Source organism: Hyaena hyaena, unplaced genomic scaffold (assembly GCF_003009895.1).
Source record: "Hyaena hyaena isolate Hyena2069 unplaced genomic scaffold, ASM300989v1 scaffold_155, whole genome shotgun sequence".
Lineage (NCBI taxonomy): Eukaryota > Metazoa > Chordata > Mammalia > Carnivora > Hyaenidae > Hyaena > Hyaena hyaena.
In genome coordinates, this window is record NW_024080787.1 from 2225030 (window position 1) to 2249824 (window position 24795).

Here is a 24795-nt window from a genome sequence, read left to right on the forward strand (position 1 = left end):
CGGCTCGTGCAGAGGAGGGGGGCCGATCGCTATGGAGTATTTCATGGTGCCCACTCAGAAGGTGCCCTCTTTGCAACATTTCAGGAAAACAGAGAAAGAAGTGATAGGAGGGCTCTGTAGGTGTGTACTCCTCCTCCCCCCCAACCCCTTCCCATGATTGCAGCCCCTGGCCAGCCCGCTTAGGCTGGCGCGCGTGTGCGCACGCATGGCCCGCGCTGCCGACCCCGCTCGCCTTTCTTAGCCTCCGGGGCGGCTACAGCCCCGCGAGCTGGGCTTGCGCCGCCGGGGGACCCTCCTCCCCGGGAACGTGGGGGCCCCGAGCGGCCCTGGTCACTTTTGTCCGCTGCAGGCGGGCGAGTCGCGACGTTTGTAAATTGCAAACAGACCCACGTGGTTCTGCAGCAGTCCCGGCCATGCTTGGTGCTGGTGGCTTTCCCCCCCCGCGCTTCCTCCTCCCCCCTCCCGCGGCGGCTTCCTTCCTCTCCCTCCTTCTTCGCTGTCTCTGGGTACCCCCTCCAAGGGGGCTTGGGGGGTGCCCGGGGCGCGCGTGGGGCTGCTGCGCGGTCGGCTACAATGCAGCCACGCCGCGGCTCTCGGCGCGGGGTGGGGGGGGGGGTAGGATCGGGGAGCCGGGTGGTGTGTTTGCTGGGAGCAGGGCTGCGGCGGGGTCTGGAGGCGTGCTCGAGTAGGGACGTAGGGATGGGTGGAACCCGAGAGGCCGGTGCTGCCGGCCGGGGGCGCCGAGGACTCGGGCACGTTAGCGGCCGCTCTCTCGCTTGCCGCCCGCGCCCGGGCGCTGTTTACTAGCGAGGCCTGGACGTGACTCTGCAGCCCTCTTGGAGTAGGCGGACCCCCGCGCGCCGCCTCGCGGGAGCTGTAGTTCCCCGAGCCCCACCGGTGCGGCATTGTGGGAGTTGTAGGCGCGCCCGGGCCACGCTTTCCTCGCACAAAGCTCGGCTCCCGCGGGCTGGATGGGCCAGGGAGGCCCGGTGGAGGCGCCTTTTGGGGAGGGGGTTCCAGAGGCCGCGCCTGGCCTCACAAGGCTGCTGCCTTCCGCACGCTGGTCTCGGCTGCAAACTTTCCCATCCACACCCCTTCCCCCCCCTCCCTGCTGTAAACCGAAAGCGTTCAGTCTTCCAGCCGTGTTGGGTGCGTGGGTGGGTGGTCCTCGGCCCCTCCGGAGCCACTTTCCAAGTTTGGCCCGGGTTGCTCCACATCCACCCTATACCAAAGGGTGACGGGTGCGTGTACCACTCGCACCCCATTTCCCTGGACATTGGTTAAAATGCACACGTCCGCAACTCTGATGGCCAGGATAAGGGCTTGGGCATCAGCACTGAATATCGCCTGTGGGACGCGGCAGTACAGTGGCCGGGGCCCTCCTGTGTGTCCAAGTGTGGGATCTGCAGTCACTGTACGGCCTTGCTGCTCTGGGAGCGAAATGGCTCCCTAGGGCTGGGGCCACGTGCTCTGCCGCCCAGGGCAGCCTGGGCGGGGCTTGAGGGAGGAGGAGCCCAGGGCGGTGTGGCCCAGGCTGGTGGACACCAGGGGCTGCAGAAATGAGGCTGGGGATGGCTGCTGCTCTTGTATGCACACACCCCACCCTGCTCCAGAGTTCCTACCTTAACAATTTTCAAGTTCAGGGTGGTGGGCAACCAGACTGGTGGCCTAGGTCTACCTGGAGGACCTAGCTGTAATAAGAAAAAAAATTTCTGCTCCTCTTGATATGTTCTAGGGACTCGTTTTGCTGGAGTTTTCTCATTGAATTTTCAGTCTTCCTCCTGAGTTAAGCGGCCTTATGATTCCTGTGTGGTATGAGGACACAGGCTTGAGAAGCAAACAGTTACAGCAAGTGGTGGGGCTGGAACTTGAACCCTGATCCCGGAGACCTGCTTCTACCGGGAAGGGCTGGGCATTGGGGAGGTGAGGTTGCGCTGCTGCGGATGTTGGGCAGGACGGTCGGCACCTGATCCTGGGCAGGCTTGGCACAGTAGGGACCTCTGGCCGTCAGGCCTGGCCCTTAGTTGAATCCTCTCGGACTCTAGGACTCTGGCTTCACTCTGTCCCTGTCCCAAGCCCCACTTTAGGGGAGTCCAGCAGTCGCCAGGGGCCAAGTGCCCCAGGTGTGAGCCTGCCTATCTGTGAGACCCTTGTAAGCTCCTGCACTGGGTATGGAGTTGGGGCCTCTGTTCATTTTCAGAAGGAGCTGTGGGGGTGAGGTGGGATCAAATGTGTGGCTGGGGCGGGACCTTTTGGCTGTGTGGACTGGTTTCTCAAACTGTTGGACTTTGTTCCATCTCTCAGTGCCTGAAGGGTTCCTTGTCTCTCTCATCCTTCTCCCATACTTGCTGGAGGGGGCCATACTGCACCGTGGGTCCCCGTGTCTCCTCTATCCCAGCATTCCCCTTCATAGCTGCTCCTGCCCAAGCTGTGTGGTCTTGGACTTGGGTTGTCTCAGTGCTCTCTGCTTCTGTAAAATAGAGCACCTGTAAAGGTTGGCTGTGTGTGTGGAAAGCACCTGGTATCTGTTAAAATGGCACTCACACTTTTATTTTTATTTAAAAAAATTTTTTTTCAATATTTTTATTTATTTCTAGGAGAGAGAGAGAGAGAGAGACAGCATGATCAGGGGAGGGTCAGAGAGAGAGGGAGACACAGACTCTGAAATAGGCTCCAGGCTCTGAGCTGGCAGTCAGCACAGAGCCCGATGTGGGGCTTGAACCCACGAACCGCGAGATCATGACCTAAGCGAAAGTCGGACGCTTAACCGACTAAGCCACCCAGGCGCCCTGGCACTCACACTTTTAGAAGCAGGAGCATTTTGGTCGTAGAGTGTTTACCTACTGCCCTTGGGGGGGTGGGTGGGAAGAGACCAGTTCTCAGAAGGAGTTAGGGAACAGCTAGGGGCTTTGGAATGTGTGCTGGGTCCTTGATCTGTTTTTTTGTTTTGTTTTATGTTTATTTTTGAGGGAGATTGTGTGGCAGGGGCAGATGGGGGCGGGGGGTGTACAAAAGATCTGAAGCAGATAGCAGAGAGCCTGATGTGGGGCTCGAACTCAGCAGCCGTGATATCATGACCTGAGTCAAAGTCGGAAGCTTAACCAACTGAGCCACCCAGGTGCCCCCTTGATGCAGTTTTTATGATGTACCTACTCTGTGCTAGGAGCCAAAACTGGCCCTATGCTAAGAGTTCAGTCTCCTAGTACTAAAGAGTCTTGTCAGCCCCCTAAGAGAGATCTTGGGTTCTCCTCGAGTCCTGGGTACAAACTCTGGAAAAACCAGTCATCCTGTTTCTTCAGTCTCTCTTTTTTCTTCCTCACTCCCTCCTTCTATCTCTCTTTTAATAACCTAAGCATACTCATGACCCCCAAGATTAAGAGTCATACACTCCACTAACTGAGCCAGCCAGGGGCCTCCCTTTTCTGTGTCTTTAATTTTTTCAAATGTTTATTTATTTATTTTGAGAGAGAGAGAGAGAGGGAGACAGAGAATCCCAAGCAGGCTCTGTGCAGAACCCGATGCAGGGCTTGATCCCACAAACTGTGAGATCATGATCTGAGCCAAAATCTAGAGGATGCTTAATAGACAGAGCCACTCAGGTACCCCTCGCCTGTGTCTTTAAATTTCACCATGATCCTATGAAGTGAGGCAATGTTTCCCCATTCACAGGTGGGGAAACTGAGGCTTTGAAAGATGAAGTAGCTAACCATGGGGTTCCACAGCTAGTAAGAGGCTGGGGTGGTTTGTACTTGAACATGGTTCAGGGAGTTCCCTCTGAGGAGCTGAGGAAGCCATGGGGAGGGGAGGGGAGAGAAGAGGTGTTTCTGATGGGAACAGCCTAAACATGGTTTGTTCTGGGATAAGGGCAGGGGTGGCAGCCTGGGCAGAGTGTGGAGTATGGATACAACAGCGGGGCTGGCGGAAGGCCCTGGGCGGCTTCAGTACCTTCTGCGGAGGGGAGTGCCTTGGGCGTCCTTGCTGAGAGTCAACTTCTTACCTTCTGTCTTCCTTTCGGGGTAGGGAGAAATCCCGTGTGGGGTTTCCCACCTCACACTGTAGACACTGAGTGGCAGGTGTGTGAGTGACTTTGGGTAGTGTAAAATGAGAGTTCTCAGTGGCTAATCTGAGGCTAGAGCCAGGCATGGGGGTGTAGGGGGATGAGGGGTACCTGCTTTTGGGCTGGGTAGGAAGGACAGGTACAGGTCAGGGTCCTGTCTTGCAGAGTGTGCTCCCGGGTCACCTGGGTGGCTCAGTCGGTCAGGTGTCTGACTTTGGCTCAGGTCATGATTTCAGTTCACGAGTTCCAGCCTCGTGTGAGTCTGTGCTGACAGCCCAGAGCTTGGACCCTGCTTCGGATTGTGTCTCCCTCCCGCTGCCCCTCTCTAGCTCGTGCTCTGTTTCTCTCTGTCAGAAATAAATAAAAACATAAAAAAAGAAAGAAAGAAAGAAAGAAAGAAAGAAAGAAAGAAAGAAAGAAAGAAAGAAAAGAAAGAAAAGAAAGAAAGAAAGAAAGAAAGAAAGAAAGAAAGAAAGAAAGAAAGAAAGAAAGTAAGTTTGCTCCCTACCCCATAACCTCTGATTGGTATGCTGGTTTTATTCCCACGGGGCTGTTTGAGGGTACTCTGGTATTAGGGTGGCAATCTTGGCACCCAGGGCTGGTACCCACACAGTTCTTGGCCATTGGCTGCTCACCTCCAGGAGACTGGCTCTCATAGGTCTGGGAGGGCGGGAAGCCAAAGATACTGGGTGTCAGTGAACCAGACTACTTTCACTGCTCACCTGGGAGTCTGAAGTTGATGTGGAGGAGACAAAGGGCCTTATGATTCCTGTAAATCATGTTTACGTGTGCCAAATTCAGAAAGAAATGTGAGAAACTTTCAGGCATTGGCAGAAAAGCCCACTTTATCTAGTACAGTATCAGCGGGATTAGCCATCCATTATAGGAACCGCGGGTTGGTCAGCAATCAGGACCCCTGGTTGGCCAGCCCTCCCACCAATGAGAACTCCCTGTTATCCATGATTCCACCAATCAGAGTCCCTGATTTGTCAGCATTCCGCCAATAAGAAACCCTGGTTAGTCCACATTCTATTAAAGAATCTGTCAGCTGGTACTCCCGGGGCTGGGGGGTGGAGAGGGTGTGGGTTCGTTGTTGGTGGCAACCAAAGTTCTCATAAGGAACTGCAGCTTTGGGGTGAAGTCTGTTTTCTGGGACGCAAGTCTGCGCTAGGTTAGCCAGCAGCTGGTTCCTGAACCGGGAAGGTGGGCTGATTGACTTAGCAAGAGGGAAAGAATGGATAGAACATTTGGAAGAACCAGGATGAGCCCGCCTCTGCTCCCTGCCTGGGTCCTTCATTCTCCTTTGTTCTCCCCAGCTCCTGGGCATCCTGGGGAGAAGGGAGAGCTGAGGGTCTGCTCCCCAGGGCAGAGGTTTTCATGGGCACATGAGCTGCCTGGTTGGAGAAGGTGGGGCTGAACTCTGGTTTCTGAGGGTGGGGATGAAAGTGCAGCTGCACCCTGCTCTGCCTGACCTGTCATGGGCAAGTCACTTCTGTGCCTGCCCCACTGTCAGGAGGGTGCAAGGGCATTATCTGCTGAGGCCATACACAGGGCTTTGGTATGCAGCGGGGTCATTTGTGAGCCATGGATAGAGGGTGCCATCAGCAGGTGTGTGTGTGAGGGGGGAGCTGAGCTTTTGCTTGGCATCTGCAGATGCCTGTTAAGTCCTGGTCTGGTTGTCTGACCTTGGGCGCTTCCCTTCCTTGGACCCTGGATTCCCCTTTGCAACACAGCTACCCAGCTGGGTGTCCATGGGAGTCAGATGGAGAATGATGTAAATGTTCTGTGATGGTATTAAGAGCATGGTGGTTGTGCGTGCCGCATGCTTTGCCTTTTCTACAGGGTAACTCGTCTGTCTGTCTGGGTGTCTGGCTCTGTGGGACGGTGCAGAGCCCACTCTGTCCTGTGGGTAAGAGCAGGGCTCTGGGATCAGGGTTTAAGTCCCAGCCCCGCCACTTGCTGGAGCTGTTCCCTTCCCAAATCTATGTCCTCAATCCACACAGCAATCGTAAGGCCACTGGACTGAGGAAGATTGTGACAATTCAATGAGAAAATTCCAGCAAAACGAGTCAGCATAGAACTCGACTTTTTTTTTTTTAAGTAAGCTCTACGTCCAACGTGGGGCCCAAACTCACAACCCCAAGAAGGCGACATGCTCTACTGAGCCAGCCAGGCTCCCCACCGCAGAGGGTTTCAAGGGCACTGCTAGACCAGGGGAGCCTGGCCTAGGTTCTAGGCCCCCACAAAGGGCAGGCGAGCCACTGCACATCAGGTCTCTGACCTGCATCCTCTCCATTGCTCTCTCCAGCAACCCTGTCACCTCCACTGTAGGGGCAGGGAAACTGGGACAAGTGAGGTGCCCCTGGCCCAGAAGTGGGGACCCCGATGACTGGCAGTCTTACACTAAAACTCCGTCCCTTCTCACTCTGAGTCCTAAGTCTCATCTGTAAGGAAAGGGTCATGAACCCACTTTCCAGCATCGATATTCCAAGGCCCTGTGACAAAACTGCACCCTCAACGAGGGGGCCCAGGGAGGCTGTCGGGGTGCTGGTGGAGGAGAGGGCTTGTCTGTGGACTCCCAGCTGTAGCTGATGTGGAGCCTGCTCTTAGCCCACCTTCCATGGACTACCCTCTCTGTCAAGAGAGGAGGCCAAGGCCCAGGAAGGGGCAAAGACAAGTCCAAGGTCCTGCAGGCCTGGAATGGGATGGATGGGGTGGGCCGGGGGGGTGGGGGGGCGACAGGGAAAGCCTTGCCTCTCTCCAGCTGTTGCAGATGCATTCTCCTGGGTTTCTGAGCAAACTTCTTTCAGTCTGGGGATGGGCACGGGGGCTTGGGCACCTCTTGGAGCCCAGGGTCCCCATCAAAGGAACAAGGCTGCCCGCAGGCCTGTCCCCATTCCCCCAGAACCAGGGGAGTGAGCTCTCTTGGCCCAGGCCTGGAACAGGTCGCCCCGGGAGGGCCCCTCAGGAAGAAGCCAGGGCTGTGGCTTTGGGTGGGGCTGGTGGCTTCTTCTGGGAGCCCAGCATCTGGAAGCCATCAGGCCAGGAGCTGGGGGGGTGGGGGGGGAGTTTCAGGAGAGGGCCGGGAAAGGGTGAATGGCTCCTCCAGGCCACACACAGGCCCACCCCTCGGGAGCAGTGGCGTTGGGCCCACAGGCCGCGCTGCTGTCTTTGCCTCCTGCCAATGCCGCTGGGCCCATAGCCTCTCCCCCTTCCACTGGCTGCCTTCTCTCTCCCCCCACGAGCTGCTGCTCCTGTAAGATGCAGTCACATAGTATACGATAACATTGCCCACTGCATGCTGGGAGCCTTGCTCCTCTGGCACAGGCTGGGCCTGCCTCTTGGGGTGGGTGGGTTTGGGGGCGGGAAGTGTCTCCAGGGGTGGTGGGCCTAGTGTCCCCTTCGTAGCGTGGGGTGTCCGGGGCCGGCTGGGGACTTACAGATGAGTGTGTGGCCAGAGATGTGGCTGTGGGTATCTGGTACCCTCTTCCTCAGTCGTGAAGCCTGCAGGGCTGAAGGAGGGGGTCCAGGTGTGCAGCAAGATGCTCAGAGGTATCCCAGGACAGGTGTCTCCAATTGTTCTCCGGCACCACCTGCATCAGAATCACAGAGATTCTTGTTAACCATTCAGGCTTCTGGGCTGCACACACAGCTGCCAGACACGGGGCGGGACCTGGGGCTGAGCACTTGCACCCAGGCATCCCAGGGCACACAACTCCATCACCCTCCTGATCTGCTGGGGGCGTAGGCACCTGACAGATCTGGCATCTTCTGCAGTGGAGGGATGAAAGTTACACTAGGGGCCCTCTGGAGATGAATTGTAAAGACAGGGTCCCACTGGGGCAGGGCACGGAGGGTACCCAGCCTGAACATGTCTTTGTCCCTCCCTGTAGCCTCGCCAACATTCCACTGACCCCTGAGACGCAGCGGGACCAGGAGCGGCGGATTCGGAGGGAGATCGCCAACAGTAACGAACGGAGGCGCATGCAGAGCATCAACGCGGGCTTCCAGTCCCTCAAGACCCTCATTCCCCACACAGATGGAGAGAAGCTCAGCAAGGTAGGCTAGGGCCTAGAAGGCTTCCTGGAGGAGGTGGTGGGCTCAAGTGGGGAGAAGAAAGTGAGCCCACCGGGAGCCCTGACTTGTCCCTCCCACCAGTAGGCAGCCATTCTCCAGCAGACGGCAGAGTACATCTTCTCCCTGGAGCAGGAGAAGACCAGGCTTCTGCAGCAGAACACGCAGCTCAAGCGCTTTATCCAGGTAGCGCCCCGTGGAGGCCGCCTCCTACCACAGTGCCTTGCCCCCGTCCTGACTCCGTTTCCCTGGTGTGGCCGTGTTCTGGCTCAGCGGTGGCCTGGGACTCCTCTGCAGTTGTGGGTCACATCTTCCCTATTGACCTGCCTACTTCAGGCAGTTGCCTTCCTGCCTGGGCCTCAGTTTACCCATCGGTCAAGTGCAGTGGGCTGGGCTCTGGAAGGAACCAGGTGATTTCCGGAATCACCGTTCCGGCCTTTGGCCGTTTGTTGGAGTTGCAGAACGGGACACCCTGGGGCCAGCGCAGGTGCACCTGGGCCCGACAGCCTGGGGGGCTGTGAGGGAGCCCCCGACTCCCCTGTTGGTGGTGGTGGTGGTGGTGGTGTTAGTAGTGTGGGAGTGTCACGGCACACTCACTGGCCCCTTGGGGTCTCCAGGAACTGAGCGGCTCATCCCCCAAGCGGCGGCGGGCAGAGGACAAGGATGAGGGCATCGGCTCGCCAGACATCTGGGAAGACGAGAAGGCAGAGGATCTGCGTCGGGAGATGATTGAGCTTCGGCAGCAGCTGGACAAGGAGCGCTCGGTGCGCATGATGCTGGAGGAGCAGGTGAGGGCGGGCCACTTGCCTGCAGGAGCACCTGCTTTGTGCCAGGCCTACAAGCGGGGGGCTCAGCGGGAAGCAGAGCAGACAGGTCCCTGCCCTCGGGGCTCACTGTCCTCATGGGGTTGAGGGACATTTGTCAGAGGATCTCACACGGCTGGAATAAAACATGACTGCGATAAGGGCCATGTGCCAATGGTGGGCACCAGGGAGGGGGATTTGGGCTGGTTCCAGGGGGGCTACTCCACGGCTTCTCGGTGCAAGTGATTGGAGCCGAGGTGGGGAGGTCGAGTCTCACGTTAACCAGGCAGAGAAGGAAGGGTGCTGCACGCAGAACAACACAGTCTGGGGCCTCGAGGTGGGAGGGGTCAGGGCATGAGGGAGGCCATGGCGGGAGAGGAGATGAGTCATGGCGGGCCTGGCAGGCTGTGCTCAGGACTTTGGTCTCTACCCCAAGGGTGGACCAACTCCACGTGAGGGTTTGCAGTGGGAGTGAATGGCGTCTTGGCGAAGGGCAGAACTTGGGGAGGCTGAGCGCAGCAGTCCCGAGGGCCCCGAACAGAGGCTGGGGGCGCCAGGGTGTGGTCTGGGGCCCATGCCCCACCGAGCCTGTTGCTCTGCTCTCAGGTGCGCTCGCTGGAGGCCCACATGTACCCAGAAAAGCTCAAGGTGATTGCACAGCAGGTGCAGCTGCAGCAGCAGCAGGAGCAGGTACGGCTGCTGCACCAGGAGAAACTGGAGCGGGAACAGCAGCACCTTCGGACCCAGGTGAGCAGGCGACGTCTGTGAGGGGCCCCGCGACGCAGCGTCCTTGCCTCTGGGGCCCGGCGTTCGTGGTTGCCGGGTGTCCTGCATCCGTTGTTACGTTGAGTCCTGGTAGCAGCCCTTTGAGGCCTGAGCTTTTATTCTCCAGGCTTTATTGATGGCAAGACTGAGGCACAAAAAAGTGAATTGCATGCCCGCTCAGGATCCTCAGCGACCTGGCTGTCCAAACCCAGAGTCCACACTCCTGCCCACCACTGTATTTGTTAGATGTTGACGTGCTTGCTTGGTGGTGGAGAGGGAAGGGGCCCTGGGATCTCAGACGACTGGAAGCCCCTCTCTGCACCACCTTTTCCTCGTTTCTTAAAATAAGAGAGGTGGGCCACACACTGGCTGGGCCCCTGGGAGTGAAGGAGTTCCGGGCGAGGAGGGTGGGGGGGGGTGTAGGCAGAGGCTCTGCCAAGGCAGCAGGCAGAGTGAGGGCCATCCTGTGCCCTCAGTGAGGGTCAGCAGGGAAAGGGAAGCTCCTAGAACCTTCAGAAAAAGATTGAGGGTCTCTGTCTTGCAGCTGCTGCCCGCCCCGGCCCCCACCCACCACCCCACAGTGATCGTGCCGGCGCCACCCCCTCCCTCCCACCACATCAACGTCGTCACCATGGGCCCCTCCTCCGTCATCAACTCTGTTTCCACATCGCGGCAAAATCTGGACACGATCGTGCAGGTACCCGGGCTTGGGGAGGGAGCAAAATGTGGGGAGATGTGTGAGAGCCAGAGGCCGTAGGGGGTGGAGATGGGGCTTGAATATAGCTGGAAGGTCTGGCAGCTGGACGTCTCCATCCCCGAGTTTCCCTTTCTGTGTCTGCGGTAGGAGGTGGCTCTGGAGAAGCTCTGGGGCAGAGAGGGGGACAGCATGGCCTGCAAGACCCTGTCTCTTCCCTCCATGGGGTTTTCTGAGAGGGTTCTTTGCTCCCTGAGCCTCCTGGTGTCACGTTCCTGCATCCAGCTCTAGTTTCGCTCCAGAGCCTCCTCTCCGCTCCATCTGCCAGGACCTGGGATGGGATGCAGGTGGCAGTGGCTGGGTGGGGGACAGTTAGGCCTCTGCACAGATAACGAGCAGTGTGGGTCAGGCCTGCAGTCTCTGCTGTGCCCCACTTTGGGTGGCATCCCTTGGGAGAACCCAACAGCATCCCAAGCAAAGAACAACAAAACAACAACACAAGCCCACCAACCCCTGCAGCTTTGTTTGCACACGAATGCAGCAAATTGAAGAATCACGTTAATAACAGAGACATCCCCTAAGTGAACAGGCAGACTTTGAAATACAGAAATGAGAGACGCATGTGACTTCCAGGCGGCCCTGAACTGTGATCACCGAGGCGCTTTCCAGCTCCGCAGAGGAGTTCCGAATGTTTGTTTCCCCTGTATTCTGGCAGGCCAGTTGCTGTCTTGCCAGGCTTACTTCTGGATCTTTCTGTGTGTGTGTGTGTGTGTGTGTCTGTGTCTGTGTTTGTATGTACGGGGCCCATTGTCCCTGGCCACCCTCATCGCAGCCTGTCGCCCCCCCCCCCCCAGGCGATCCAGCACATTGAGGGCACCCAGGAAAGGCAGCAGCAGGAGGAAGAACAGCGACGAGCCGTCATCGTGAAGCCAGGCCGCGGCTGCCCCGAGGCCCATGCCTCCGACACGGCCTCCGATTCAGAGGCCTCGGACAGCGACGCCATGGACCAGAGCCGGGAGGAGCCGACAGGGAACGGGGGGCTTCCCTGACCACCCCCCAGCCCTCCTCTCCCCTCTTGGGGCTGGAGGGGGCCGGGGGGCAGCTACAGGGAGCAAACGCAGGTGAACAAGTGAGGAATTTTTACAAAATTACGATGTCATTTGGGTCTCTTTTATGACCTCTTTTTCAATACTGTAAATCGACCTTTGAGCGAAGCCACCCGACCTGAGGTCCCCGGGGGCTGGGGTGGCCCGAGCGCGTTGGGGGCACCGGGACACCTGGGGCTGGGCCTCGCCCCGGAGGCCGGGGGAAGCTGACACAGGTGCCCGGCCTCTCTCCGCCAAAAAGCATTTTATCATTTAAACATATTTTGAAGAACAGGGAAAAATCAAACGAAACCCCATGGTATGCTGCCCTCCCCAGAGCCAGCCCTAGACCCACAGTTTTTGACTCCTTCCCTCCTCTTTGGTTTTTTCTTTTCTCCTTTAAGCACTTACATGGGTTGGGGGTCTGGCTGGGTCGAGGCTCTCTGGGGACCCGGGGGTCTACGTTGCTTCTCGGTTGGGGTTTGCTGCTGCCCTTCTCCCCTCCCCTCCTGGCCTCGGCTCAGCGCGAGGATTTCCCCACCACCACCTAGCCCCCCCCTCCCTCCGGGTTTCCCATCTTCCACCCAAAAAATGTCTTTGTCTCTCTCTTTTTGTTTTGTTTGTTGTTGGTTCTTTTTGGTTTTGGTTTTTTATCTTTTTTTGTTTTTTTGTTTTTTTTTTTTTTTTTTTTAATTTTTAGGTCTTTGTGTTCAAGGAGAAGCTATTATATTTTGTTAAGAAAGTGGGGGGAAAAACCAAGAGGCCACCGTGCCTTTATAAAGAAACAAAATAAAGTTTGTACTTTGTTTTTTAGATTCCGTGCCTGTGGGGTGTGTGCTGTCCTGAGGAGCCGGGAGAGGCTTCCCTGACTCGGGTGTGGGAGTGCTCTGGGGGCCCAGCAGAGGGGCCTGGATGTGGTTGAGCACAGTGACTTCCCCCAGCTGGAGTGTGGTGTTGTGATGAGAAATCAGGGTCCCCAAACTCCCTGGGGTGATTCCTGGGATTGTCCAAAGATGGGAGATGGTTTTTGGAGTGCGAGGGGCAGCTCCCAGCTCCTTGGGGGGAGGCAAGGAGAGAATGAACCACCAAGCCACAGCTTCCTATATCTGAGAGAAAGGACAAGGATGTTCAGGGGTCATGTAGTCCCTACGCTTTGCCACTTCCTCATCTTGCGTAATCTCCCTGAACCTCAGTCTCCCCATCTATAGAAAGGAAGTCAGTTCCTCCTTGGGCGAGCTGGTTCATCTTTGAGCATCAGGTTCTTCATGTGAGGTTGGAAATTAGTGGCACAGGGGCATTTCATCTTTTTGGGTAGGGAGGTTGACCTTTAACTCTTTTTTTTTTTTTTAATCTTGTGAGAGAGAAAGAGTGGGGAAGGGACAGAAAGAAAGAGCAAGAGAGTCTCAAGCAGGCTATGCACCATCAGCTCAGAGCCTGACACAAGGCTCACGAACCATGAGATCATGACCTGAGCTGAAAGCAAGAGTCAGACACTTAACCGACTGAGCTGCCTAAGCGCCCAGACCTATAATTCTCTTAATCCTCTGTGAGCAGAGCCACCTTTATAAAGTGTTCCCCTTGCCTTGCTTTTCCTCATGTACATATTGTGACAGGTAGATGGTGACTGAGGCCAGAGCAGAATAGCCAGTTTACATCTCACCCCTACAATGAATGCTTCTAGACGTTGAATAGAAAGGTAGGCAGGAGGCTAAACTTTTTTTTTAGGTGAAATTCAAATAACTTAAAATTAAGTATTTTAAAGTTAACAATTCAGAGGCATTTAGTATATTCACACTGCTGTACAACTGCCATCTCTGTTCACTTCCAAAACATTTCTCTCACTCCAAAATGAACCCCTCACCCCCTAATGGGTCTCTCCCCATTCTCCCCTCCTCCCAGCCCTTGGCAAGCACCAATCTGCTTTCTGTTTTTTGTGTCAAAAAATATTTTTTTTAACATGTGTTTATTTTTGACAGAGAGAGAGAGAGACAGAGTTTGAGCTGGGAAGGGGCAGAGAGGGAGACACAATCCAAAGCAGGCTCTAGGCTCTGAGCTGTCAGCCCAGAGCGCTGCACAAGGTTCGAACCCACAAACAGGGAGATGATGACCTGGGGCAAGTCAGATGCGTAACCAACTTAGCAACCCAGGTGCCCCTCTGCTTTTAATGTTTTTAAAAAAATGAAAGTGTAATTTCCATTTGGTGAAATTCACTTTTTAGTTTGGGGTTGTGTGAGTTTTGATAAAAGCATACAGTTGTGGAACCGTCACCCCAATCACCCCAACTAGTTTCCTCCTCACTGTTACCCAATTGCCCCTTTGTGTAGTCCAGACGCCGGCAACCACACTGATCTGTTCCTATAGTTCTGTTTTTTCCAAAATGTCATATAACTGGGATCATAAAAGGTTTAGCCTTTTGTATCCAGCTTTCTTCAGTTAGCATTCTAAGTAATTTTCTTTTTTGGGGGGGTCTATCTAGCTTAAGTAAAAAAATTACTTTAAAATGCGTGTCTGAGGGGAGGGGCTTAGCTAGGATCTGGGTGGGGATGGCCCTTTCCCAAGGCCAGATGAGCGACCCTTTTCTCCGCCAGGTGCAAAGCGCGCTGGACGGGTTCCGTCCCGCTCCTAAGAGGATCAATAGAGGGCGCTGTGGGCCCAGAACGCGAGGCCCAGTTAGGGAGGAGGCTCCGCCTCTCTCCGGTGCCCGCGGGGCTGCTCAGCTCCTATAGGTTAGAGGAGAAACGGGGGCGGGGCCGGAAAGCTCCCTCATCCGACCCGCAGTGGCGCGCCCCGGGACTCTAGGCGGTCTCCCCGGCAGGCGGCGGAAGTCAGGGGTGCGGCGCGGCCCCGCCCCTTCCCGGACTCGTCCCCCGCCTCCACCCCCTCGGCGCGCATGCTCTTTGGCGCTTCAGTCCTCCTCGCGCGCGCTCCGGCCGGTTCGTTCCTCTGGTCCCGCCCTTTCCTCTGGTCCCGTCCCTGAGCCCGCCCCCGCGCATTCTCACGTACGCCTCGCACGCAAACGGCGCAAACGTGTGGCTTCCGCGTGTTCCCCGCTCGGAGGCGCTCGCCCGCTTTCTCCCGCGCTCGCCGGTGCTGAGGACGCGCCCTGCGGCTGGGTGCTGTCGCCCTGCGGAAGTCCTACAGTGGTCTAGAGGCCGCAGTGAAAAGAACAGGTGACGTTAATTTTAAGCCACAGTATCCGCAACATTGTGTTTTTTTGCCCAGGTGACGAGTGTAAGAAGCTACGCACGAAGTACCTCATTCTTTTCTTTCTGCCCCGACTGCATCTATGTGCAGATGGCCACGGGCCCAAGGCCAGCAGCCACGCGTGGGGTAGCGACAGGGTCAAGGGTCAGCAGTCACGCGTGGGGCCACGACAGCGTCAGGGGTGGGCAGTCACTCGTGGGGCAGCGACAGGGTCCAGGGTCAGCAGCTACATGTAGGGTGGCTGTGGTCCAGGGTAAGCAGCAACGTGTGGTTTAGCAACAGGGTCCAGGGTCAGCAGGCACCTGTTGTGTGGCTACGGTGCAGGTGGCCACCCCACTGGGAGCCAGGCCTGGTGGTCTGGAAGGGCATAGTCTCCTGCGGGCTTTGTGCACACTGGCCCCGAAGGAGCAGTGGAGAAGGTGTGGGAATGGGTTGTTGTAGGACTTCCAAGTCCTGCTAAGAAGCTTGGATTTTGTTTCTTGTGAAGGAGTGGCCGTCTAGGAGGGACGTGATCAAGGTTATGTTCAACAACCACCCCCCCTTTTTTTTTTTTTAAAGTTTATTTATTTTAGAGAGCACAAGCAGGGGAGGGGCAGAGCGAGAGAGGGACAAGACAATCTGAAGCAGGCCCCAGGCTCTGAGCTGTCAGCGGAGAGCCTGATGCAGGGCTGGAACCCATAAATGGTGAGATCATACCTGAGTGAAAGGAGTCGCTTAACCAACTGAGCCACCCAGGCATCCCAATGAAACTACTTTATTGGAATATTGCATGATACACACTCAGAGGAAGGGTGTAGCTTATGTGTTTAGCTCCGTGAATTTTCACAAACTCAATATATATCCATGTACCCAGCACCCCACCCAAACTCTCAAGTTTTTTGTTTTTTTTTTTTAAGTTTAAAAAACATTGTGGAAGGGGCACCTGGGTGGCTCAGTCGGTTGAGCGTCCGACTTCGGCTCAGGTCATGATCTCACGGTTCGTGGGTTCTAGCACCGCATCGGGCTCTGTGCTGACAGCCAGCTCAGAGCCTGGAGTCTGTCTTCAGATTCTGTGCCTCCCTCTCTCTCTGACCCTCCCCTGCTCATGCTGTCTCTCTCTCTCTTTCAGAAATAAATTAAAAAAACATTAAAAATTTAAAAAAAAAATTCCTGTGGAGTCTCAGTAGCAGAAATAATTTCATTTCTCCTGGGCCGTTGGTTTGTTCTTATTTTAAGGCACCGTGAATTGGCAAGTGATCAAGTTACACACATGTGAGGTCCTTACGTATGAAGCGCCGTTTGCTTTTGTATCAGTCTTCGGAATGGCCCCATTTTGTGTGCTGGCCTCTGTGTAGTTCCTTCTACTCTTTCAGTCCTTGCTTTCTTGTTAGAATTTATGGACACCTGGGAGCCACCTTTATGCTATTCTGGCATAGGGTGGGTTATGATAAATCTGGCACAGGGCACAAGGTCATCTACGGCAGGGGAGGTGTCGCCTCAGCTCTGGGTGGTGTTTGAAGGGTTGTCTAGCTGAAGTGGGAGCCTTCGTGTGACCTCAGCCTCCTTAGCGGTCGGTGAACTGGCCTCACACTGGCTGTACACGTGTGTGAAGCGCAAGCAAATCCTCCAGCTGCCTCTGGAGCCGGCTGTGGCTGCCGCGTCATCCTTCGCCCCAGGTTTTGTTGGCTGTGGCTCTCCCCTGTCCCACCCTGGCCCCTCCCAATATCCGTTCCGACCCAGTGGCCTGCGGGCTTTCCTGGATGCTGCTGACCTTCTGGTGTCTGTCGTTTTCATTCTCTCTCGAGTTTTGCTCTCTCCCCACTTGCCCTACAAGTCCTGGGCTGGGGGTACACTTCGTGTCACCCCTGCTTTGGTCCCCTCTCTTCTCTGGCCCTGCTAAATTGCAGGTTTCTGGTGCTGATGGACAGGAGTGCGTGCTGCGTGAGAGGAGGGGGTAGGATTGGGGGCTGCGGCTCCTAAATGAGCAGCAGCTGTAGAAAGGAATGCGTTCCCCAAACCCACTCTCCCCCTGCCACACCCCGGGTGTTGAAAAGGAGCTGGGAGTGACAGCTGCAGAGTTTCCTGAATTAGGGGCCCTAAGTCACAGGTTCCCCCACAGTGCGGCCTGTTTTAGCGGACAGCCTCATGATCAGATTCAGGAGGAAGAAGGAGGAAAGGGACTGGAAGAAGGCCGCAGGTGCTGCACCTGTAGCAGAGATCAGCTCGTCTGTCTCCCGTGGTCTCTCACCCTTTGGGAGATCAAGAGGATGTTCTGAAAATCCCAAGAGAGAATTGATGAACCTCTCCTGTTCTCCTGTTGAGAGAAGAAAGTGTCGGTGGGGCTGGGCAGGCACTGAGGGTTCATGGGGGGCTGCTGGTTTGAGATCCGGGAGGAGGCGTTCTCCATTCTCCAGGGGATCCTTGTGGTGCGTGTCCCTGGCTTTCAGCGGGAGGGCAAAGTGGCAGGCGCAGGGGTGACCTGGAGCACGTGGCTGTTTCTGGGCCTCACCTCGCATTCAAAAGAGCAGGGCTACTTTCTGCTACTGCTCTCTTCTACTGCAAAAACTCTCTGGTAGTGAGTTCCTTGCCCTTGGGGGTTTTCAGTCAGAGGCTGCGTAGATAGCAGAGTTTTTTGTGGAGGGGGAAAATAATCACGCTGAAGGTCACTTTCTGCACTGTGTTAGCATTGAACATAGAGCAGATCCAGCTGCAGAGGCCTGCCTGGTCAGGGCCCGACCCCGCTTTCTCGGTCCCTCCAGGAACCGTGGAGGTATTGATTGACCTAGGGAATCATTTGCCACAGAGAGACAAAACTACAGGGACTGTGCGAGGCTGAGGACCCTTAGACAGACACTCTGGCAGCTTCTGCCCGAAGACTGAACTGGGGAGCGGGGAGGGCCTTGCTCTTGGCGGGCAGTGGCCGCGGCAGCAGCGGAGGGTGGGTGATGTGGGGTGTGCTGCGGAGGGTGGGTGATGTGGGGTGAAACCGGCATGGAACTCTTCCAGCACCGAGTGAGGTCTCTTGCAGATTTACGACTTGGGAGTTTCTCCACAGTTGGGTGTCTCCTCCTTTTTAATCTCTCACTTTCAAAACAGGGTGTCCTTTTTCTTTGATTTTTAAAAATTGTGGTTGAAATTTACCATCTTAATCCTTTTTAATTTTTAATTCAGTGACAGAAGCACATTCACAATGTTGTGTAATCATCACCACTGTCCTTGTCCAGAATGTTTTCATTATTCTAAATAGAAAGTCTGTACCCAGAAACGCTAACTCCCGTGCCCCCTCCCCTCCACCCTGGCACCCACTATCTACTTTCTGTCTCTTTGACTTTTTTTCTGACTTTTCTCGGTGCCTCATGTAAGTACATTCATACAATATCTATCTCTTATATACTGACTTGTGTCCCCCTAAAATTCATGTTCAGTTCCTAACTCCTAGTATTTCAGAATGTGACTGTACTTAGGGTCTTTGCAGACGTGATTGCGGTAAAATAAGTTCTCATGGGTGGGCCCTGATCCAATATGGTTGGTGTCCATACAAGAAGAGGAGATTAGGACACAGATAACACACACCAAGAGATGGCCCTGTGAGGAGGACACAGTGAGAAAAGGTGGCCTTCTACAAGCCAAGGAGAGAGGCCTCAGAAGAAACCAAACCTGCCGGCACCTTGATCTTGGACTTGTAGCCTCCAGAGCTATGAAAAATAAATTTCTGCTGTTTAGGCTGCCCAGTCTGCGGTTTTGTCATGATGGCCCCGGCAAATAAAGACTTTGTCCTTTTGTGACAGGTTTATTTCGGTTAGCATTAGTTTTTCAAAATGCTCATCCATGTTGTAGCATGTATTAGAAATTCATTTTTTATGGCTGAAGAGTATCCCAATGTATGGATAGACCACATTTGGTTCATGTGTTCATCTGCTGATGGACCCCTGGATTGTTTATTGTGCCGCTCAGAACATGGCTCTGCAAGGGCCTGTCTGAGCCCAAACAGGGTGTCCTTAAATTACATGCAGTGAGCCCTTTAGACAGTGCATAGCTCACGTTTTCCCTTCCTGCCTGGTCTGGTGGCTTTCTCTGTCCCTTCAGCCTGTGTCTTTCCCTGTTCTCTCCCATAGCCCTCCACCACCTTTCCCTAACACACCAATTCCTCTCTTCCCCTGACAGCATTCACTTGGATCAGTGGGAGAAGCTGTGGCTTTATGAATCAGGCATATCCAGGTTCAAGTTCAGGCCACTCTGCTCCTGTGAGGTGATGTTGAACAAGTTGCTGCCGCAGTCTGAGCCTCGGCTTTCTCGTTGTGACATGGTGGCATGCCCACCACTCGTGACAGGTGATACACTTGGCTCAGAGCAGGTACATCATTGACTTTGAGTTCCTTTTCTTTTCCTGGACCCAGGGCTGCCCCCTCCTCTCGCGGCAGCTAGAAGACTCAGTATTGGTGTATTAGTTGGGGTTCTCCCAGGAAACAGAGCCAATAGGATGTAAGTTTATAGAGAGGGGTCAAGGAGAGTTTATAGAGAGAAGTCAGAAATCCACAGAGGAAGCTGGTGGCTGGAAATTCTTGCAAGAGTAGATGTTGCAGTTTTGAATCAGAAGCAGTCAGAGGCAGCATTCCTTCCTCTTCCAGGGTGGGGAGCTCAGGCTTTTCTTTTAAGGCCTTCAACTGATTGGGTGAGGCCCATTCACATCATGGAGGGTGATCCGCTTGACTCAGAGTCTACAGATTTTAATATTAAGTACATTTTATTTTTATTTTTTTAAATGTTTTTTATTTATTTCTAGGAGAGAGAAAGACAGCGTGAGCAGGGGAGGGTCAGAGAGAGAGGGAGTGACAGACTCTGAAACAGGCTCCAGGCTCTGAGCTGGCAGTCAGCACAGAGCCTGACGGGGGGCTCGAACCCACGAACCGCGAGATCATGACCTAAGCGAAAGTCAGACGCTTAACCGACTAAGCCACCCAGGCGCCCCAATATTAAGTACATTTAAAAAATAGCTGCACAGCAACATTTCAACTGATATTTATCAAACAACTGGGCACTAGTTAACCTAGCCGAGTTAACACATAAAATTGACCATTGCAGTTGGTACCTTGTCATTTTTCTTCAGATTGGCCTAAAGATTCAGTGTAATCCCTATGAAAGTCCAAGAAGGCCTTTAAATAGCAATTTGCAGGCTGATTGCAGAATTCATATGGACGTGTGAAGGAACTACAATAGCCAAGGCAACTTTTAAAAGAAGATCAAAGTTGAGAGATTCACACTACCTGATTTCAGGACTGATTAGGAAGCCACAGTGGAAAGGTAGACACACAGATCAATAGGAAATAATATAGTTCAGTAATAGCTTTATACACATATCATCAATTGATTTTCAATAAAAGGTACGAAGGCAGTTGAGTCTTTCACCAAGTGTTGCTGGAACCCCTGGATGTTCACATGTGAAAATCTAAACTTGATTTTAAACCTGGCAGCCTATTAAAAATTGCACAAAATGGATCACAGGTCTAAATGTAAAACCTAAAATTGTTACACTTCTAGGAGAAAACAGGAAAACATCTTGGAGATCTTGGGTTAGGCAAAGAGTTCTTTGGATTTGATGAAAATTACGAATTTCCGCTTTTTGAAAGATATCTTAGTGCATGAAAAGACAAGTCACCGACGGAGAGAATTCTTACAGATTACGTATCTGATGAAATATATTTTTATATATGAAATATATATTATATATGAAAATATTTTATATATATGAAATATATTTTTATATATTTAGCATATATAAAAACATCAAAGCTCAATAGAAGAAAACAAACCCATTAAAAATAGTTGAAAGATTAAAACAACCACTCCAAAGATACACGAAAGAAGTGGATGACAAAAACACACATGGAAATATGGTTAGTATCAGTAGTCGGGCTCCTGGGTGGCTCAGTCAATTAAGCATCCAACTTTGGCTCAGGTCATGATCTCCTGGTTCGTGAGTTTGAGCTCTGCATCGGGCTCTGTGCTGACAGCTCAGAGCCTGGATCCTGCTTCGAATTCTCTGTCACCCTCTTTATCAGTCCCTCCCCAACTCACCCCTCTCTCTCTCAAAAAATAAACATTAAAACATTAAAAAAAATCATTAGTCATTAGGAAAATGCAAATTGAAACTACAATAAGATACCACTGTGTACCTACAAGAATGACTGAAATGTGAAAGACTGACCCTACCTAGGATCAGCAAGGAGGTGAAGAACTGGTGGCAGGAATGGAAAATGGCACAGTCACCTTAGGAAAAAATTAAATGGACCCTCTACCGTGTGATCCAGCCACTCCCCTTCTGGGTATTTATTGGAGAGAAACGAAAGAGGATTGATAAGTGAAACTGAATATAGATGCTCCCAGAAGCTTGATCGGTAGCAGCCCAAACTTGTAGACAACCCAGTGTCTGTCATGAGGAGAATGGATAGCAAATTGTGGTCATTCCGTACAGTGGAATATAGTCCAGAATACAAAGGAATAAGCTATCGATAAAAAACTGCAGTGTGAACACATCTCAAAATAATTATGCTGAGTGAAAGAAGCCAGATAAAAAAGAACACAAAAGATGTGATTCCATTTATATTTACATCTAGGAAATGCAAATGCACAGAATGTATAGTGAAGAAAGCAGCTGAGGGGCTGCTGGGGAGGGGCTGGAGGGGGGAGGCATGAGGAAAATTGGGAAGTGAGGAATCTTCACTATTTTGATTGTTCTGATATATATGCATCAGATTTGATTAGCGTTCTGTGCTACAGGTGGACTAGACCTCAGTAAAGCTGTGTTAAGTGTAAAGCCCATGGAAGAATGGCCAGTTACTTCATTTCCTTTCCTCCATGGCCGACTGCCATCCTTAGTGACACCCTCCCCCCAGCCGGACAAGCCAGTGTCTGCGTTCCTTCAGCTTCATAGAACTGGCTGTTAGGGGCCATCATGTGTCGTTAGGAAAACTGCATCAAATAGCACATTACTGACATGACAAAGTTCTGGAATCCCCATGTCACTGGAAATGGATCTCTGTCCGTTGTCTTACGTCACAGCATGGGACACGCCTCCTAATTCCCCCTTTGTCCTCCAAGGTGTCAGCATTCTATATCTTCCGGAAGCCCCGAGAAGGTTAAGCGCCTAGCCATCTACCTCAAAGGTCAGATGTCGCATGTTTCCTTAACCAGCTATTGTGGCTTCACCCTCCTGACCTTTGGGGAGGGGATGAATTGTTTGTCAGTGGCTATCAAATAGAATCTAGCTTTGCCCTATGGCTCCTTCATTCAGAAAACTGAGGCAGGTCAAGGTCAGTGACTTGGCCCAGACTTTAGATCAAGTTAGCGCAGGGGCTGAGAAGGCTTGGGGTCCTAACCCCTAGACCTAATCCAAGGGATGCCCCACTTTTTCTCCACCACCCCTGCCCTGTGACCCATGTCACATGACCCCAGGGCCGCTGGGGGGAGAGAATCCGGCCTGGGCTCTGCCTTCCGGGGCCTGGCAGCTGGCACAGCAGTGGCAGAGCGAGCCTCCGTGCAGCCTGTCAGGGTCTGCGCTGCTTCCCCATCACGTCCACCCAGTTGCCCTAGTGACTGTGTGACCCTTTCTCCCCCACCCGGCGCTGCCACCAGCCCTATAAATAGAGGCGAGGAGCAGCTGGGCTCTCTTGGCAGTCACCATGAGGGCGCTGGTCCTGCTCTGCTGCTTTGTGGCATCGCTCCTGCTCCCAGGACAAACAGGTATGACCCTCACCCATGTCAACCAGGCCAGACTGCAACCCCCATGCGCCCGGAGGTCTCATGTTTGACTGCAGGGGGCGGGGGAGGGGAGTCTTGAGCAGTAGAAGGAGGATGAAGCCTCAGTGGTTCCTGGGGTTGATGGTATATCTTGATTCCTGGCATCGTCTCCATTCCCTTCTCCCTGGGACCCAGGAGAAAATGGTACAGAGAACCCGAGAGATGTCAGGGTATGCAGGGGAGGTCGGAGAAAGTGGGAGCAGTGAACGGAGAGGTGCAGGCAGGCATGAGGCCCTGAGCCAAGGGCCAAGAGCCAGAAGGCAGGTCTGTCCAGTAGATGTTGGGGAAGAGGACCCCAAAAGTCAAGACTAGAGGACCCTTCTAGATGGACAAAAGAACCCGGTCTTGGAGCTGGAGGGGCCCCTGGAGGTCTGAGTTGGCTTGACCCTCCTACGTGGTGGGGATTGGGCAGGGGGCTGGCTTTGCATGACTGAGGACTGGGCGTAGTGCATAGAGTTGGGGGTTGTTTGGGAAACAGCAGAGTAGAAAGGGGGTCTGTTGGGTACAGATTGGAGATGGGGTTGGGGATTGGACGCAGAGTTCAGGAGAGGAGCAGGACCTACTGCAGCATATCCCTGGGCTGGGCTGGGGGCTCCGCTGGAAGGGGGCTGGGGCATGTGTGCATGGTTTTCCTTTGATATCTCAGCATTTTGTGTGTCAGAGGTGGTGGCTCAGGTTACAGCATGGAGGTTATTTCTAGGCATAGAGGGGACACCAGAGCATTTGTCACCTCTTTCTTCCCAAGACTTCTGGGGCCGGGTCCCCCTTGGTGATGCTTCAGGGGTGGTGTGGGGACCCCCAAGCATCTGGGTCTCCTGCTTCGTCTTTTCATGAGTGGCAGTCTTCATCTGCACAGGGGACCATGGCAGCCAGAGCCCCTGGCTCTCCGATCTTTGAGATTCTGGGTGTTGATGTCCCTGTCCCAGCCAGGAGAGCAGGTAGCAGGCAGGAGCAGAAGCTGTTCCCTCAGGGTTTAGGGACCTGGGTGGGGGGATTCGGCCTCGTGTGTGCGCTGGGCCCTGCCCTTGTCTGCCCTTGAGTTAATTTGGGCCTTGCAGGGCTGCCGTGGCTGGAGCGGTGAGGATTCCAAGCGGCTGTCAGGTGGCTAAGTATGGAAACAGCCGTGTAATTGGATCCTGAGCCCTGAGCCCCGAGCCACTGCTGCCAGCTCCCCTCTCAGCCCCTGCCCCACTCCCCTCTCAGCCCCTGCCCTGCTCCCCTCTCAGCCCCTGCCCTGCTCCGCCCAGCCCCAGCTGCTGCCTTGCTTCCATACAGCAGGCCCCGGGGACTTTTAGCCTTTTAGGGGCATCCTTCATCTTTCCTCCCAACAAGGGAACTGGACATCTGGAACGTTCCATAGGCCTGACTGGGAATCTTGCTGTGGGGGGAAGGAGGCGGGCAGGCACTTTGTGCGAAGCTCATCTCTGTGCATGCTCCTTCCCTCCTGGACTCTGCCCAGGCCTGGCTTCCAGGGAGGGTCGTCCACCACGTGCAGAGTCCTCTTTCTCCTCAGTCCTGCTCACCACTTTGGCTGTGGACTCTTGCCCTGGGGCTGAATTTTATCACTATTCCAGCTGTAGATTACCCGAAAGACAGCTCTCTCCTGTGCCCACCAGGAGGTTCCAGCCGTGGGGGTGGCTTCTCCCTGCCCCAGTGATAACAGTCCTTGCTACTGGTTGATTTCCCACTGGAATTGTGCCATGAAGTAAATGCCACCTTGCCCAAAGACAGCAGCTTTGCTCCTGAACTTCCCACCCTACCACCGGGCCCTCATTTCCATCCCGTGTCACCTGCCCCTGGCTGGATGGCAGTGTGACTTTCTGTCTAACCCAGCGTCCTGCTCCCTGGGGGAGGAGCGGGCCCTACAGAGCCTTGCTTCCTTCTTTTGTCCCCATGTTGCTCCTGTGGTCCTCTGGACTGAGGTGGCCTCTTCTCATTCCCAAGCAAGGGGCCAAGTACCTCTCCTGATGCTAGGACACAGCCAGAGCTGCTGGGGCCCCATCACCAGACACATTGTGGGTCCCTATCCCCCAGCCCCTGGCCTCTGTGCATTTGTGACCACTGGGGTCCTCCTCTTTGTCTTGGGGACTTGGCCTGCTCAAGGACAGGGGAAAGCAGCCTTGAGTATTGTCTAGGTAAGAGAGTGAAAGCCAGAGGAATGAGAGATGTGTACAAGGTCAGGCAGTGAATTAGGGATGGTCTCACCCTACCCCGGAGTTCCTGCCTTTGCCTCCTCCCAAGAGTGGCATGGTGGGGGTGGCCAGAGCTGAGAAAGCACTCAGGTTCAAGCTGCTGGCGTCTGCTAGGCTGGACTGGGGACTTCTTTGTTTCCTGCTG

General features: G+C 54.2%; 2 protein-coding genes across 3 annotated transcripts in view; both read left to right on the forward strand.

The window, feature by feature from the left end:
- The first annotated feature begins 11 nt into the window (after positions 1-11).
- Positions 12-12293, forward strand: TFAP4 (transcription factor AP-4). Of its 2 annotated transcripts, none has more exons than XM_039239351.1 (7): positions 12-120; positions 7951-8116; positions 8219-8317; positions 8749-8919; positions 9541-9681; positions 10244-10396; positions 11248-12293. In XM_039239351.1, the coding sequence occupies exons 1-7, from the start codon at positions 32-34 to the stop codon at positions 11440-11442; spliced, it is 1014 nt and encodes a 337-aa protein (XP_039095282.1). In that variant the 5' UTR covers positions 12-31; the 3' UTR covers positions 11443-12293. The 2 variants fall into 2 exon arrangements, with proteins under 2 accessions (XP_039095282.1, XP_039095283.1); XM_039239352.1 differs by lacking the exon at positions 12-120 and adding an exon at positions 5200-5260.
- A 10047-nt stretch (positions 12294-22340) lies between these two features.
- The window catches only part of SRL (sarcalumenin), a 36652-nt gene continuing 34197 nt past the window's right edge, over positions 22341-24795 (forward strand). The window contains exon 1 of the mRNA XM_039239235.1: positions 22341-22401. Within this exon, the coding sequence (XP_039095166.1) occupies positions 22341-22401 (61 nt within the window). The remainder of the gene's footprint in view (positions 22402-24795) is intronic.

Coding starts and splice junctions, on each gene's coding strand:
- TFAP4 (XM_039239351.1), top strand. CDS start 32: ATGGAGTATTTCATGGTGCCCACTCAGAAGGTGCCCTCTTTGCAACAT. Junction 8,318..8,748: donor AGCTCAAGCGCTTTATCCAG/GTAGCGCCCCGT, acceptor TGGGGTCTCCAG/GAACTGAGCGGCTCATCCCC. Junction 9,682..10,243: donor AGCAGCACCTTCGGACCCAG/GTGAGCAGGCGA, acceptor TCTGTCTTGCAG/CTGCTGCCCGCCCCGGCCCC.